The sequence below is a fragment of the Fusarium phalaenopsidis genome (genome assembly GCF_050370095.1).
Source record: "Fusarium phalaenopsidis strain FUZ10S chromosome Unknown contig_32292, whole genome shotgun sequence".
NCBI classification, from domain to species: domain Eukaryota; kingdom Fungi; phylum Ascomycota; class Sordariomycetes; order Hypocreales; family Nectriaceae; genus Fusarium; species Fusarium phalaenopsidis.
This window is the reverse complement of record NW_028145410.1, coordinates 1,404,477-1,420,063: the sequence shown is the minus strand read 5'-3', so window position 1 is coordinate 1,420,063 and position 15,587 is coordinate 1,404,477. Positions and strand designations below refer to the sequence as shown.

The 15,587-nt window shown below is 51.8% G+C and overlaps 7 protein-coding genes across 7 annotated transcripts; 5 read left to right on the top strand and 2 right to left on the bottom strand.

Annotated features, from left to right (window-relative positions):
* Positions 1-13: 13 nt before the first annotated feature.
* Positions 14-703, top strand: LRP88_04740 (uncharacterized protein; the record flags this gene model as incomplete). The annotated part of the gene is made up of 1 exon (XM_083241308.1): positions 14-703. The coding sequence occupies one exon, from the start codon at positions 14-16 to the stop codon at positions 701-703; it is 690 nt and encodes a 229-aa protein (XP_083102456.1).
* Positions 704-1,762: 1,059 nt separating this feature from the next.
* LRP88_04739 (uncharacterized protein) lies at positions 1,763-2,512 on the bottom strand (the record flags this gene model as incomplete). The annotated part of the gene is made up of 1 exon (XM_083241307.1): positions 1,763-2,512. One exon carries the CDS (start codon positions 2,510-2,512, stop codon positions 1,763-1,765), a length of 750 nt encoding a protein of 249 aa, XP_083102455.1.
* A 522-nt stretch (positions 2,513-3,034) lies between these two features.
* LRP88_04738 (uncharacterized protein) lies at positions 3,035-4,063 on the top strand (the record flags this gene model as incomplete). Its single annotated transcript, XM_083241306.1, has 2 exons — positions 3,035-3,289; positions 3,338-4,063. 2 exons carry the CDS (start codon positions 3,035-3,037, stop codon positions 4,061-4,063), a joined length of 981 nt encoding a protein of 326 aa, XP_083102454.1.
* Positions 4,064-5,627: 1,564 nt separating this feature from the next.
* Positions 5,628-7,257, top strand: LRP88_04737 (class I SAM-dependent methyltransferase; the record flags this gene model as incomplete). The annotated part of the gene is made up of 10 exons (XM_083241305.1): positions 5,628-5,729; positions 5,873-5,936; positions 5,996-6,119; positions 6,170-6,236; positions 6,292-6,319; positions 6,370-6,382; positions 6,439-6,499; positions 6,549-6,920; positions 6,994-7,048; positions 7,100-7,257. 10 exons carry the CDS (start codon positions 5,628-5,630, stop codon positions 7,255-7,257), a joined length of 1,044 nt encoding a protein of 347 aa, XP_083102453.1.
* Positions 7,258-7,492: 235 nt separating this feature from the next.
* Positions 7,493-9,238, bottom strand: LRP88_04736 (uncharacterized protein; the record flags this gene model as incomplete). Its single annotated transcript, XM_083241304.1, has 3 exons — positions 7,493-8,539; positions 8,710-9,102; positions 9,224-9,238. 3 exons carry the CDS (start codon positions 9,236-9,238, stop codon positions 7,493-7,495), a joined length of 1,455 nt encoding a protein of 484 aa, XP_083102452.1.
* A 743-nt stretch (positions 9,239-9,981) lies between these two features.
* LRP88_04735 (uncharacterized protein) lies at positions 9,982-11,019 on the top strand (the record flags this gene model as incomplete). The annotated part of the gene is made up of 2 exons (XM_083241303.1): positions 9,982-10,176; positions 10,240-11,019. 2 exons carry the CDS (start codon positions 9,982-9,984, stop codon positions 11,017-11,019), a joined length of 975 nt encoding a protein of 324 aa, XP_083102451.1.
* A 1,898-nt stretch (positions 11,020-12,917) lies between these two features.
* LRP88_04734 (uncharacterized protein) lies at positions 12,918-14,567 on the top strand (the record flags this gene model as incomplete). The annotated part of the gene is made up of 4 exons (XM_083241302.1): positions 12,918-13,357; positions 13,419-14,187; positions 14,326-14,365; positions 14,425-14,567. The coding sequence occupies 4 exons, from the start codon at positions 12,918-12,920 to the stop codon at positions 14,565-14,567; spliced, it is 1,392 nt and encodes a 463-aa protein (XP_083102450.1).
* Positions 14,568-15,587: the final 1,020 nt, after the last annotated feature.

The following is a 15,587-nucleotide window of genomic DNA, read 5'->3' as shown; positions in this document are numbered from 1 at the left end:
CATCATCAAGTTCATGCCCTATTGGAAGTTTCATATCCTTCACCGCCATCTTCGCCCCTTTGACTACACCAAAATCGACGAGACTGCGCCTCTTCCGAAGGTATTCCAAGCTTGTGATGAGTGGTCTGATCATATACAGGCTGCGTCGGCGGAGATCTTCATCCCGAGCTCTCATCTCGCCGTAGATGAGTGTATGATCCGCTATACGGGCAGGTCTAATGATACAACAGTCGTCAAGGGCAAGCCTATTCCTCGAGGCTTCAAGATCTGGGTTATCGCACAACATGGCTTCTTTATCCACTGGTTCTGGCACATCACGGGCGCACAATACGGCGCCGTTGGTGTTGAGCTTCCTCCCGCAAAGCGCCGCTGCACCCGCCGCACGCAAGGATCACAAGAGACACAAGAGGGCTCCTCAGACGAGCCTATCGCCTTGAACTCGACTCAAAGCGTCGTCGTGGCCCTAGCAAATACACTGCCAAAAGCGACATATCACGTCTTCGTCGATAACCTCTTCTCGTCGGCAGATCTCTTCCGCAGCCTCCGCATGCATGGCCACGGAGCCACAGGCACGGCTCGAGCTAACAGCGGCATCAACGAGGAGCTTGTTCACGATCTCAGAGGCGATAAAAGGCTAGGTACTAGCTACGACTTTAACCAGGTTAAGGTGATCCCTACGGCTGACAATCAGGTATCACGCTAAGACGCTTTCACATATAAATCTCTTACTAATTTGTCTTCTCTTCATCTCACAAGGTCAACCAAGTCGCTTGGAAGGATAACCGCCTCGTCTTGTTCTTTACGACCGTTTTTTCCGGCGAGGAGCGCGTTGAACGCCGCAGAAAGAAGCCCTCCTCCAAGAAGCCCGAGGCCCGTCAGATCCGCCGCTTCTTTGGCGATGAAGCTATTAAGGATATCTCTATCCCTACTGTTGCCGCCGAGTATAATGATGAGATGAATCACGTTGATCGGGGCGATCAATTGAGGTCATATTATGCGTATGATCATCCCTTGCGCCGCGGCCCTTGGCAGGCTCTTTGCTGGACCTTCTTGCTTGACGTTGCACTCGTCAATAGCTACGTTATTCAGTTACGGGGTCCTGAGCCAAGTTGGAAGCGATTCACAACTCAGAAAGAGTGGCGAGAATGCATTTACAACGAGTTATTTAACACCTACGCCCAGAAAAGCCAGTCGCGGCAACGTTACAGAGCAGGCGACGAGAGTGACCTTCAAAGCCCTAATTTACAGCGTGTTCACATCAATCGAGAGGTCAATCATGTCTATCGCAAGGTAAACTCAGCCTGCCTTGCTTGTAAGGGCTTTCGGCAGGGGCAGATAAGGTCAAAAGGTGAGAAAACAAGTCCCTTCCAGGAGCTCAGCAGTAACTGCCAAAGCCGGAAGCAGACTAGGTACGGCTGCCGCTTGTGCAATGTCGCGATTTGTAACAGCCAATATTGTTGGGACTTCTATCACCATGTAATTTAGGTGTGGCATTAAGTACCTTTCATTTGATGCATTTTAATTGGCCCCAACCCCTCGTCGTGACCTGGTTGCAGTCTTGTGGGCACTGAGGAGATAGGCACTCTACAGTCAGTCCCGACGCTTGGTAGTGACACCTCGGCTGGAGCACGTCACCAGTAACACGTCATGAGAAGGACAGGCGGAAATAATATTAAGACATCATAGTAGCCGAGCAGGGCACTACCGCTTCCTAGACGATGAGAGCAAAGAAAATCCTCCATCATATAACTAGCCACGCCTGCTATTGCTTATCTGGTAGGTTGAAACCACGCCCATAGCGCTCAAACCTATGCGATTCTACGCCGCCACTGCTAGGCCCATCAGCAGAAGATGTTTGCCCGACGCCTTGTCCATTCGACTTCACACTTTCCAGGTCTAGTTGTGTCAGGCCGTCGATTGTTCTCTGGTAGCTCTCATCGCTGATCTGACCGCCCAAATAACGAGCCTGGCCGCTCAAGTTGAGTCGTCTCGCAACCACGAGGTCTTTCACGGTCGAGACCGAAATGCCGTAGCTGCTGTCAGCCATTGTGATGTCTTCGAAGATGTTGTACCGCTCATTGGTCAAGGTCTCGCCCGCATCAGCAACAACGCTCATGCATTGGCGAAGGCTCTCCTTGGTCTCCTGGAGCTGTGCAAGTTGGGTAGCTTCGTGCTCAGATAAGGGCACTGTAGACCTCATCGCTTCCATTCTTTTGTCAATGTCGTTCTCATGGGTTTGAAGCCGTGAAACTAGGGATTGGATAGAGCCTTTGGCGCCGCCCAAGCCACTCCTGATGAACTTATATGCTGAAGGCTGTTGTGAGAACTGCGGGTTCTCCTTCGAGGTTGATTCGAGTCGCTCAATCTGGGCAGATAGTTGTGAACAGATCGTTAATCCTTCCTGAGTACTCTGCTTCTCCTCCACCATAGCCATCCACTCAGGCTCATCTCGGACGGAACTCTCAGCCTCGGAAGCAGCTAAAGCCCGTACTCTTTCGTCCAATCGTGTCATGTGATCCTGTAGATCGCTCGTCGTATCGCGTATTAAGTCCTTGTATTCCTCAAGTGCGTCAGGCGTTATTGAGGAAACCATGCGCCTATAAAACGTCTCCAATCAGATGGCTGCGCAAATATAGGCCTGGGGATTGTTCATTACATGTTTGCATTAGCCAGCGCTATATTAATAGTGGATTTGTATCCAGCAAGCATCTCTCTGAAATCAGTGATGTCTCCTTTGAGGTACTGCTGGCTGATCCAATCTCGGAAGCTTGGTCGAGATGAGCCGGAATGCTTCGTGCACCGAGCAATGAGGTCGCCATACTCGTCACAGGTTTTGCCGCAACGAAGTAAAGGAAGCTTTAGAGAGTCAAAGCTGATGTTTGAATTGGTGTCAACCGTTTCGGAGAGTGACTCTAAAACCCCTCTAAGGTCGGCTAGCTCGTTTTTCAGCGCGCGGACGTTCTTATCCTGGCTCTGGAAGTCGCGGACGGTCGTATACCCAAGGCTTGCGTTGCTGATCCATGACACATAAGTCATGTCTATCAGAATATTTCGGCTCAAGGATGACTGCCAGATCGACATTTCCGCCAAGGCAGTCGTCAAAGCCGCACAGGAAAATGACGACAGCCTCATTGTCTTTCATCATGAACCGACGCTGACAGAGCCTGTGCGCTTTCGCCATCACCAGACTGCATACAACGCCTTTGTGGTATGCAAGGGCAGCTTCCAGTTCTGGAATCATCATCGAAGCCATACACTCGGCCTCGGCGACTTTGTCTTTGTTCCTCCGGTAAGTGGAGTGAATGCGTCACCGACTCTGTCCTGACACCACAGCAAGGGAACCGTATATGGCTACAAGCCTCTTGAACCCCAATCTGAGTTCATCATCCTCACCACCGTTCACGACATAGCTGGACTCGGTCGTGTTCTACGCCACGATCACGGTGGAGAACTCCGCCTTGCATCTGGCGACCAGAGCGGAGACGTCACGTATGACATTCACTTTCAACAAGCTCATCTTGCACCGGATATTCTCAAAGGGCTAGAGATGGAGACGAGTGTGCCGCCAATATCGCAGCCGTACTTCCTTCGCATCACCAACAGCGCCAGCTGGAAGCTTGGGGGCATCATTTCCCGGCCCTGCGTCACGACTGCGCAGTCAGATGGAAGGTTCTCAATCTCAGCAATGGAAACCTCGTACATCCTCACAGCGGAACCGTTCGTCAACCGGTGGTGGTGTTTCACAAGGGTAGTCCACTGCTTCTACCTCATACAAGGCGTCTTGAAGATCAAGTTCAAGGACGATGCGGAGTGGACCTTTGTGCGGCAGGGCCAGGCCATCATGGTGCCGGAGAGGCAGGAGTTCACCGCCGACCCTGGAAGTTCGTTTCTACGGTTAATTTCCTTCTCCAACGGCGCGGGCATCGACGAGGTGGTCTGCAAGGCTGGGTTGAAACGGGAGGGGCCTGTGTTACCCGAGGCGGCGAGTCGGTGGGATGCTTGGGATGAACTTCGCTTTCGGTCAGCTTGTGTAGAAGTGGGAGCTCTTATAAGTAGTGCATAATGGTAATTTGGAATATTGAATGAGCTACAAAAGGTCAAACCGATTCTGTCGCGAAGATTGTGTTTTGTCAACCGTCGACATTACTGTTGAAGCAGACTCTGACGGCCAGAGCCCAGGGGATCCCCGAACAGAACATGAGCCAAGGATAGGCATAAAGAATGGGCTGAATGAACTCTCCTTTGAGGTTTGAAGCACTAATACCTGGAGTTAAACCTGCAAGCCCCACAAAAACCCCAAGATGAAGGTCATTGTCGTCCTAAGCTCAGCCCAAGCCTCCCGCTCCGCGATCCAGACACTTCTCAATGACCCATTAACCCCAGCCGTTGTCGTCTGCCTCCATAGACCTCAAAACGTTTCAGTCCGCATCGTCCATGAGGCGTGGGAAAGGGTCGCTGGAAAGAAAATCGAGGTTAGGCTCATCGGAAAGGATGGCTTGAAAGCCTTTGTCTAGAGCTCGCCGCTCACTGACAACCTCGTAGATGACTTTGTTGAGATGACACTCACATTCTTACCTGGGAGGCTTCTGGAAGAGGAGATGAGCGATATGGCCAATACTATCCGCGGACAAGGTACTCTGGTTGATTCCTCTCCCCAGATGTGGAAGGGGAGCGAGGTGAAGGGACATCAAGGCATGGCCAGGTCAAGAGGCACTGGTTTGTGTTTACGATCGGCACAGAAAGAAATGTCGAGATTTTTCGTCTTAATAACCCCAGAGAGGTCTTTCAACGGTTTCCGGAGGACAGTACAAACCAATTACAACAAAAATGGTCAAGACATCATCGCTCGTGGCTGGCTTGAGGCCTGTTTGACTGTAGGCACAATGCGGGGCAATGACACAGCCGCTGGAGGTTTCAAATCATCTCTCTGTGAATTGACTCATGTCCAGCCTGGCCTTGATGTACTTAGGTATATTGTGCGCGGAAATAGAGAATCGGCATAGCTGTTTGGATGCTGAAAGATGCATCTTGACCTTGCCTGAGGCTACTTCAATTCGTGCATCATAAATCGCCAAGACCGCTGGAGTTGAGGTGGTTCGTGCTGAGGAGGGGATGCCTCAGGCAGCAATCCAACTGTGGTCCTTTGACGACCAGGGTATTCAAGCTAGTGGGAATAATTCCCTCGGGGAGGCTGATGGTATATTCAAGGTACTTTCTATCAACAGATATCTCAACTGCCAATTGTGTGTCTTGCTTGTCGGCTCGAGTGGCTCGCACCACCAAGTGGTTGCCGCCGATTGGCTTTGAAACGGGAATGGAGATGACTTCGAAATGCTCCAGCACCCTTAACATTCCACAGGTGGAAGATGCAAGGGGAACGGAAGGGAAGGCCCGGAGGAAATGGAAACTTGTCTCTCAATCCATCTCTTCGTTTTGAATGAATAAATGACACCTGGAATGATAATACCCGGTTCAGTCACTTAGTCCTCCCTCAACTGCAACGCGATCAAGGGTCACGGAAGTCACGGGACTTTCCTTGTTCCGGCCTCCGCGGACTTGAACCTCCCCTCAGTCTGATCCCGCAAATCACGCTTTATCACGCTTGAGACATCATATCAGTATCAGTCATGGCAGACAAGACATCCCCCAAGCCGTCCTCTGGCCGACAGTCGCCAATCGAGACAGCACCTACCCAACCGCTGATCGCCGCAGACAGCCCACCCGCAGAGGTAAGCAAGCGGCAGTCGTGGAAACTTAGGATGGCCTGACAAGGATGCCGGGGTAAGTTTGACAGACTGACAGCTGCCAACTGCATATCGCCCGGACAAAGCTGACACCTCGATCTAGTAGTTAACTAGATCTTGACACATAGGGCGATAACCGAGACGACTCGGCGTTTCTACTTGATGAGCAAGTGACCCACAAGATCCAAGATCGTCAACATCCCCTCCCCTCCCTAGCTAACCGAACCCCAGAGACAATGCCAGCTCCACAGCTTCGATATCCTCGAGCATCCTCGAGTACCGCACCATTCACGGCAGGACCTTTCACAGCGAGAAGCACAACACGCAGTACTTTACCCCCAACGATGAGAAGCAGAATGAGTCCCTAGACATTGTGTAAGTTTGACGTGTCTGATGAAAGGTTTCTTGGCGACTAACCTTGATAGGCACCACTACCTCACGCTTCTTCTTGATGGGAAGCTCCATCTTGCCCCGCTCAAGGAGAATGTTCAGGTGAGAGCATGCGTTTGACCTCTAAGGGTGGTGGCTGATAGGCTTTACCATTCAGAAAGTGCTCGATGTGGGCTGTGGAAATGGTATGCTGGCTGAGTTTTGCATGTGGTTTTGTTGCTGACCTTGTTTGCAGGAATATGGGCAATGTGAGGACATCTACATCGTGGCTGAAGTGTGGCCATGCACTGACAAACACTGGCAGCGATTTCGGTGATGCCCACCCCAACGCCGAGGTAACAGGTATCGATTTGTCGCCTATGCAGGTAATGTTCATCCCACCGCCTAAATAGTTCCTTGCTGACTCCCCAACAGCCAACCTGGGTTCCACCCAACGTCAAGTTCTTGGTCGATGATGCAACTCAGCCTTGGACCTGGCCCGACAACTCTTTCGACTACGTCCACATCCGTTTCCTCAACGGAGCTCTCAAGGATTGGCCAGCCTTGTTCCGTGAAGCTTACCGCGTCTGCAAGCCTGGCGGTTATGTTGAATCGGGTGAATTTGACCCTCGTTACTACTGCGACGACGGCACTGCTGCCGACGAAGATACGATCAAGGTGTGGAACTCTGTCTTTGAAGAGGGTGGCAAGAAGCTCGGCCACAGCTTTACTGTTATTGAGGACGGTCTCCAAGAGACGGGCATTAAGGAAGCAGGGTTTGAGGATATCAAGGCGTTCCCTTTCAAGGTGAGTGACTCTGCAACTTCGAATTTTGGCGCTGACTTGTTAGGCCCCTGTTGGTGGATGGACTCTTGATAAGAAGCTCGCCGAGATTGGCCGCTTCACGCAACTGACGCTTGAGAATGACATGGAAGGTGAGCTCGCACGTATCCCCCTTAGATGGATCCGACTGACAGTCTTGCCAGGCTACACCCTTTTTCTCTGGACGAGCATCCTGGGATGGCCCCAGGACGAGTACCAGGTCTTCCTAGCCAAGATGCGCCGCATCATGCGCAACACCAAGACGATCCACATTTACTGCAAGTACAAGTACGTGTACGGCCGGAAACCAGAGACTGAGTAATGAGAGCATATTGTTTCGGTGCTTTCTTCGCCTCTTCTAATTCTATGGCGTTCAGCGGCACCGCAGATGCCGCGTTGTTGCCGTTGGGATGCTGAGCGACTCGGTCTTGCAGACTTGGGGGCCTACTTGATGGCGCTGGTGAACGCATCCAAGGGTGTGCTAGTCGAGAGTCCCAGCTCGTCGATGTTAGCACCTCGCATTTTCAAACACAGTTTTATTTCTGAATATTACAACGCTACCCTAGTTCCTCTCCCAAATTCTCCTGTCCTGTGTCCTTCATCGCCAGGACCTCATCACCCGTTTCGCCCTCGACGCCCAAATCCGCAGACGATGACCCTGTCAACGATCCAAAACCCGTCTCCTCTTCCTTTTCACCCATCTTGGCTAACGTCGAGCCGACAAAGAGGCTGTTTAAAATGTCGGACGAGTAATTGTCCACAAAGTATGCCAGCTCTTGGCCATCTGCTGGCACCTGGGTTAGGGGCGAGAGCGTTGTTATGGTTGAGCCCGGGACTATCGTCGGAGGATTGAGCAAGCTCGTCGTGTCGTCTTCCGGCGCTCTCTGAACGATGGTCCCTTCATCTTCCTCTGTGGAGCCGAAAAGTGACCCCAGACTCGATCCTCCTGAGGAGGGTGTCTCGTTACCCTCGCTGGACAAGTTTATGGCCTCCATGTACGCGTCCCTGGCTGACAGGCGCGACGAAGGTGATATGACCAATATCGATCCCAAGAGGAAACGACGCAGCCTGTCCTTATATAGTGGCACATCCTCTTGGAGCTTTTTGACAATTGCTTCGCACCACTTCATCCCATAACGCGTATAATTACCGGCGTGCCGCGGGAGGCCATCCATCAACTCGTATGCCACCACACCAAGGGACCAGATGTCGACGGTCTCATTATACCCCCTCTTCCTCTTCCTCTTTCCGCCGGCTCGCTGCTGCCACTCTTGGTATATCTCCGGCGCCATATACTTCTGAGTCCCACACATGGTCATGAGCTCAGAGCCATCCCCCGACACGCCAAAGTCACCGAGCATCACGTAGATGAAGTTCTCGGTCCGGAATTTGACCAGGATATTGGCTGGCTTTATATCCCGGTGAGCGATCGGGGGGTCTTGGCTGTGGAGATACTTTAGAGCCGATAGGCACTGGCGGAGTATCGTCAGGGTTTCGTTACCCGTAAATCCGACGTGGTCGTCTAGAGAACCACCCGGCATATACTCGAGAAAGAGCCGCGGCTTGGGGTTAAAAGACTCTACAAGTAACGCGACAATATGGGGCTATTAAAACATTAGTTTGACATAAGATGTTCAAGGGCGTTCGTTATACTTGCGTGCGAAACCTGTCTCAATATGCGAGCTTCCCTCTGCCATGCCTCAATATTGACATCTCCCTTCCTCATGGCCTTTTCACTTGGCATCTTTAGAGCATACTCTTGCCCGGTACTCACGTTCCATAGGTGAGTTACCGCGCCAAAGCTGCCCTCGCCAAGTTTCTTTTTGAGGTATATGTCGTCCGTGCCTGGCGTGTTGGCTCCGATGGAAGCCATAGTAATCGGACGACTTATGAGGTCGAGGTCATCGAGAAGTTCCTCGGGTGATGCCGTACCGCGGCAGAAGCGATCGACCTTTTCTATATATTCAGGACAAGAGACGTCGTGTTGAGAAACGACGATCCGGAAGGATACATCATTTCGGATCTCAAGAATGAGGTTGTACGTGTTCCTGGGAATCTCAGGACCACCGATGATCCATTGGAACTTGCTTCGTTTCCCTGCGCCTTGGTTATCGTAAGCAACCTGGGTGCCAATCAAAGATCCCCAGTCCTTGACAATGAGGCGTTTCTGTTCGTCAAATGTTATACTGACATGGCACGAGCTGACCCCCCTTTTCAACACCACAATATCACAATCCGGATGAGATCCGATGAGGACCCCCCGGCCTGTCCTTGGTATGTTGCTGAACCTGATCTCTGCACATGGTAAAGAATCGTTTGGGTTGTCTGGCGACTCGGTCCTTTCTCGCTCGCTCCGGATATATGGTGTATCGTCGAAGTGTTGGGGAGGATGGGTGCATAGAGAGCTGGCGGCGATGGCTCGGGATGCGATGTTGGAATTAGTGCTGTGTGGATACACGCACGCAATGATATCTGAGTCGTTCATTTTAAAAAGCTTGTATTTATGGATAGTTTGGAATGGTCTTGAATCTTGTGAGGATAGCGAGGTAAATTGGAGAAGAGGAGCCATAATGCAAGCCATGTATAGGTATATATACACATCCATTGCCAGTCTATCAGATACTATTGTCATTGTCTATTGCTTGATCAGACTCTGTGAGCACATCCTGTGATGCGAGTTCGTGAGGATTGATGCGATTTCTCTCCGCGTGCTTTGACCGTTGACTCCGTTATTCAGAGGCAAGCCGTTGTTGGTGATACATGGTTGCGATCAACTTGGACCTCCGCACGGTACCTGACTCAGAGAAGTACGACCGTACGTGACTGCTCATAGACCATTTCGAGAGATACAAATAGCGAGGTGAAGCCCTCCTCAACTCTGCTTCCGTTGATGTGTAACTGCAGCTGCACACCTGATGAGGGGCTTCTGCCACAGACGCCAAACATCAACTTGCACCTGTCAACATTTATTGCAAGCCGGTGCCATATGTTTCTAGCCTCATACGCATCACGGCTCTTCTCTTTCTGTTCGTGGTTAAGAAACAACATGACTTCACTGAGTCCCCGAGAACCGACGCCTGTCACGCTCCCTGTCAGCGAGCTCATCGCCATGAGCGAGGAGCAGCTCTGTCAGTTCATGAAAGAGCACCGTGACGCCAATGGCGGCTACACTCTTCCGGTCGATGGCTGGGATAAACTGTCAAAGGACGAGCGGGAACGTCTTGCTAGCAGGTTGAAGCGAGTCTTCCTTGAACAAGACATTCCACCTGACGAGTACTAACTCCTGTTCACTGACAGGGCCAAGGAGCGAGTCCTCTCTCTGGATATTGAGCCTAGCTCACGGACGCTTGATCTTGGTGCTCTAGATGCGCGCCTACGCCAAGTCCCGCCAGATAACCATACCGCCGAAGCGCAAGATGAATCACAGGCCACGGGGTTGTCAAGACACGCGTCTCCGGCGACGAATCACCGAGCTCATAGCAAAGAAGTCGAAACAATCTACTACCAACAGCTGGTCAATGACGGTGGCCGCCCGCTGTATCCCATCGAACTGATTGATGAGGTGCTCGAGAAGCCTGAAGAGCATCGCCAGCTGATACAACCCTTGCAAAGTTACCCTGGGAACAACCAGCCCTTTAACATTTTCTTAGAGCAGAACGAGAGATGGAAGGACTTTCGCAAGTGGCAAAAAGACAACCGAGGTCTCGAGGACGAGAATGATACCTACGAAGCTTTTGTCAAAGAGGTATCGTTCTGGGAGGAGCGAAGCAATCTTGACTGGGCGCAAATGAGGTTCGAGGCCGAGATGAAGAGGAATCCATTACATCTCGAGCCACAATGGAGGTATGAAATGAAGGCACGCAACCGCCAGCGGCTCCGGTGTCGAGAGCACGATTGCAACGGTCCTGCCGACGACTTCGAGGCCGTCAAGTGTCGGCTTGCCAATCATGGTTTGACCCGACCCTTTGAGCTCAAGGGGGATCCCAAACAGCAAGATCAGCTCACCACATGGATCGAGTATCTCAGCTACGAATATTGGTGTCTTGATGGACACGTCGAGGACATGGAACGTCTAGCCCCATAAACACGACGAGGCCTGGAAGAGGCTCGTTGATGCCAAGATCGTCGGACCTCACGAAACCATGGACGACACACGCTCCGTGAGAGGCTCACTCCAGCGCGAGAATGACGCTCAACAAGCTCACACCGAGGTCCGCATGGCGAAAGCAGAGGCCCAAAGGATTTTCAACTTGACACAGGAATCCCCAGAGCGCTTCCTGATTCCCGAGAAGCAACGGGTAGAGATGCTGAACAAGGTGGCTCGGGATGTCGAGCATGCTGAACGTCGTCATAAAAGAGTCAAGGCTCGAAATGACAGAGTGAGCGGTTTTGTTAGCGGTACGCATGAATATGCCAGGGCGAAGATGAAGTGGACTTGTCACAGTCTGTATGTGCAGTGGGTTCTGAAGCAGCTTCCGTTGGTTGAAGCCGAGATGGCGCAGGCCGAGGCAGAAAAGTCTCGCGCAAGTCAGAATAAGGGGAAGAAGCGAAAGCTCAGTCCTCAAGAAGAGTCGCCGGCAGGCCCCAGCCAGAAGAGACAGAAGACTGACCAAGGATCGCTTCCACCTACACACGACGACTCGAACAAATCAGCAGTGGGCACAGCGCAGGCTCAAGAGAAAGCCCAAGGTTCGAGACTAATCAAGGCGATTGGCAAGCGTTCGCGTCGGCCTGCAGACGTCTCTTCGCTTCCACCAGATGGGCTTCGTCGCAGTGCACGCATTGCAGCACGTCAACCCCCCACCCAGCCAGAGCCACGTCAATTGCGCCCACGACCAGCGAAGAAGTCGGCTGAGAAGTCGGTTGAGAAGTCAACCAAAAGGTCAAAACCTTGTACAAGTGCCAAGGGTAAAAATGTTTTGAGGGTAGAGAAGAAGGGATTAGGAACCAAGAAGACGTCAAAGGCGAGTCGTCGTTGACCACAGAGGGATGGCTGAGGAGGGTGGCACGGCTTGAGTTGTTATTCGGTCAAGGGTTTAGGAGGCTTTGTGTCACGATGTGTACTCTCTTCAAGATTCTTTATTAAGCGTTTATTGAGATTGCGTTCAGGGGAATGCTTCGGCATTTAGGATACTCGCAAGGTGTTGAAGACACCGAGGCACTGTCCACGTAGGCCAAAGCATTTTATTCCATTCCACCAAGAACTAGCCAAGTTGGAAAGCTACGGTTGATTCGCCAGAGTGGGAGTAAAAAAGCTCAAGGTGTGGTACAGGCGACCCGGAATAAGGTCACCAGCAGGTAAGAGGATAGCTAGAGTGTTGTTGGACGTGAGGGGTGTCACGTGATTCCCGAGATTTGTTCACTATTTCTCCATACCCCCCAACCCCTCCTTTCAGCCTCAGTATCCACTTTGACATTGGATATGATGCTCGATAAGCGACCTTTGGATGAGAGGCAGTTGGGATAAAATTTGCCTTCCTTGAACTTCTATTATTGCCAACAACTAATCTACATTCCTAGTCTGCCTGCAGGTCCCCACAAAGGCGGGTCCAAAGTAGATGAGTTTCATATCAAGGAAGTGTCAAACTAGGGACGTGTCAGCACAATGAGATGAACGTTGTTTGAGTGGCCTCATTTCCGATTTGTACACGGATGCACACAGCCATATATGCTCCGCAATTAAGATGAGACTTCTCCTATTGCTGCCGCTTAGCCACCTTGAATAGAAGAGAATGCCTCGTGCAAACGTTTCAGGGCGTGTATTTGCTTTTTCCTTGCTGTCGATAGGGGCTTGGGAACGTCAGCCACGGTATAAACATCTGTGCCATCCTTGTCTGTGGGGAGATCGACAGTTAACTGTTGGCCTTGAGCTGAGAAAAGGCAAGGCGAACTTGGGCGAACCACGAACTCTCAGCTTATGTAGAAAATGTAGAAAAGAAGAGTCAAGCCCCTCACGATGAATCTATCCCATCGTCAAGTGCCATGGATCCCCTCTCCATCTTTGGGGCCGTCGCGGGCGGCATCTCGGTCACGTCCGAGATCGTCAAGGCCCTCGACAAGGCCATCTCGACGGCCTCGAGAGTCAAGGAGGCGCCTGACCTCGCAGTATCGACCCTCCGCGACGTCTCGATGATGCGCCTCACCATGATCCGCTTCCAGCAGCTCCTCGACTCACAGAGACCTGATGCCCAGAGAGGCATCTACTTCTCCCTCGATGACGCCCAGAATGTCTTTCTTGGCTGTGTTACGTCGCTCGATCAGCTGGAGAACCTGCTGGGGCCACTCTCTGATCCAAGGCTGCAGAGCCTGGATATTAGTGATCGGCTAGACTGGGCCATGAAGGACAAGCGCATCAACCAGCTAGCCCAGCGTGTGCGCGATGCTCAAGCATCACTGAATTTGATGCTTGCCATTATGCAACAGTCTGTACCTCCTGGCTGGATATTCAACTTTGGTCGATTTGTCAATGCTAACACGATGTAGCGCATCCCTCATTGAAGCCCGTGAAGCCATCACCGACCTTTCGGAGATTTGCAAGAGGATCGCCCCAAACGTCGCCCATCTCAAGCGCAGAAGCATCGAATCTATTCCGAGCATTAAAAGCAGCAGAGAAAGCGTCCAAAGCGATGATGCATCCACCATCAGACCAGCGCCTTCCAAGAGACCTGAATCCATCGCCATCCCCAGCCCCCAGAGCGACGCCCCTAGCTCCCGATTTGCCTTTGAAGAGACGCTGGAAGCATCCAGACCCTATCGACGGGTCCCAAGCGGTGTCGATGAAGTCTTTTCCTATCGGTCCTCGGCGTTAAACATGCGTGCCCTTTCACTGCTCTCGGAGCTCACGAGGCGCAGCTTGGGCAACATGTCGACAATGTCGTTTGTCGCCCTGCCCATCTTCTGCAATGATCTATCCAACCCTCAACACTACAAATTTGGCGACGGGAACGATGCTAATAAGCAACCGGCCCCAGCTGTCGAGCTTAACAAGTTTCCCTCGCCGCCTCCAAATCGACCTCTGCCACCAACACCAACACCAACACCAACACCATACTTGACTCCCCCTTTAACACCGCAAAGTCCTTCTCCATCAACAAAGGTCAGCATGTGGGGGATGCTCAAGGCCATGAGGAAGCCGCTCGAAATCGAAACTACCGGCTCCTCTCGATTCCCCGAATTCTTCCCTCCGAGTCCAGCCGGCATGACAGCGCTCAGCATCGGGAAGAATGTACCTTCGATGGAACAGCTGAGCCAGGTACAACTAAGAAACAGCGAATGGCACCTTTGCCATGGCGCGGGGGGGTTACCTTGCCGTGGCGCGATTGACATGTCGCTTTGTCAAGAGGTATTGAGTTCTGAAGTACAAGCACGGCCTTGACTAACACATCCTCAGTTCCCATCAGAACAACTATACACTTCCCAGATAGACCTAGGTACGTCCCCTCACTTGGACTACGGGGCCATATATTAACTTACACTCCTCATTAGCCAGTTCCAAAGGCTTCCTCGACCGATTCTTCTGCAAAGGATGCGAGTCAACTTTGGCCGACATCGTCTCGTCGAGACGACCAGGGTGGTCGTCATTTGAGCTCTGGTGTGGCTCACGAGCTTGCCTCGGCGCCAACCCTGACCTGAAGCTATGTACTAGATACGCACGTAGCCTAAAGGCTGGCTATACAATAGATTGCTTCCTGGGATACCGCAATCTCGCTAGGAACGAGGTCAAGTGCGCTCGGTGCTTCTTCCTCTGTCCTGCTTGCGAGTTGAAGAGGCGAGGAGTTAACGAGAGTATTTTGGTCCAATCTGATCAGGACGATATCAAAGACGAAGAGGATGCAGAAGCGTCTGACGACGCACTTTGCTCCATACTGGACGAGTTTTTGCCCCCTCGGGGACGCACATTTGAATATCCTGACACACCAACAACATCAGATTCCGGAGACAGCTCCTCACAACTGGATCAACACACTCAATCGCCCCAAGAGGGACGGGGCATATCCGAACCATCCGTAGCTGTACTTGAAGAGAGTCAAGGCGTTCTAGAGTTAGGGGAAGACATGATTTCCGCCAGGGAGGAGACAAAAGCAGATTGGGGCATTGGAGCCGAGTATCCAAGCATCCCTTTCCACAGAAGATGCAGTAATCCTACGGGTTCTTTTGCTCTAGCATTCCAGGGAACCAGGTATCCGAGTCCCCCTTTTCATGAGGCATGCAGTAATCCAACCGGCTCTCTAGCTCTGGCATTCCAGGCGTTGAGTAGCCCGGGTTTGTGCCCGGAGCCCTATACGGTTGAGGACGCAAAGACGGTGCCATCGCCAGGAGAGGCGGAGGATGGTGCATCTGAGGTTATTGGATTTCTACCAGGAGAATCATTCTATGAAGAACTGGATGAGGTAATAAAAGAGTCAGGGGGCATTTAATGAGCAGGTAGCCCGAGCAGGGCGTTCGAGATGATGGCAAAGAGCCTTGTCGAGGGACAGCGACCTCGGGGTTACAGGAGTTTTAACCCAGCATTTGTATTATTATTCATGAGTGCCGTATGGTGGCAAACATGAATTGCTTTCATAGCTACAGAAAGAGCTTGTACAATAAGAATGATTGATGATCCTAAGCCACCCTCCCATGAACAACCCATAACAAAAGTTCCTCCATCAT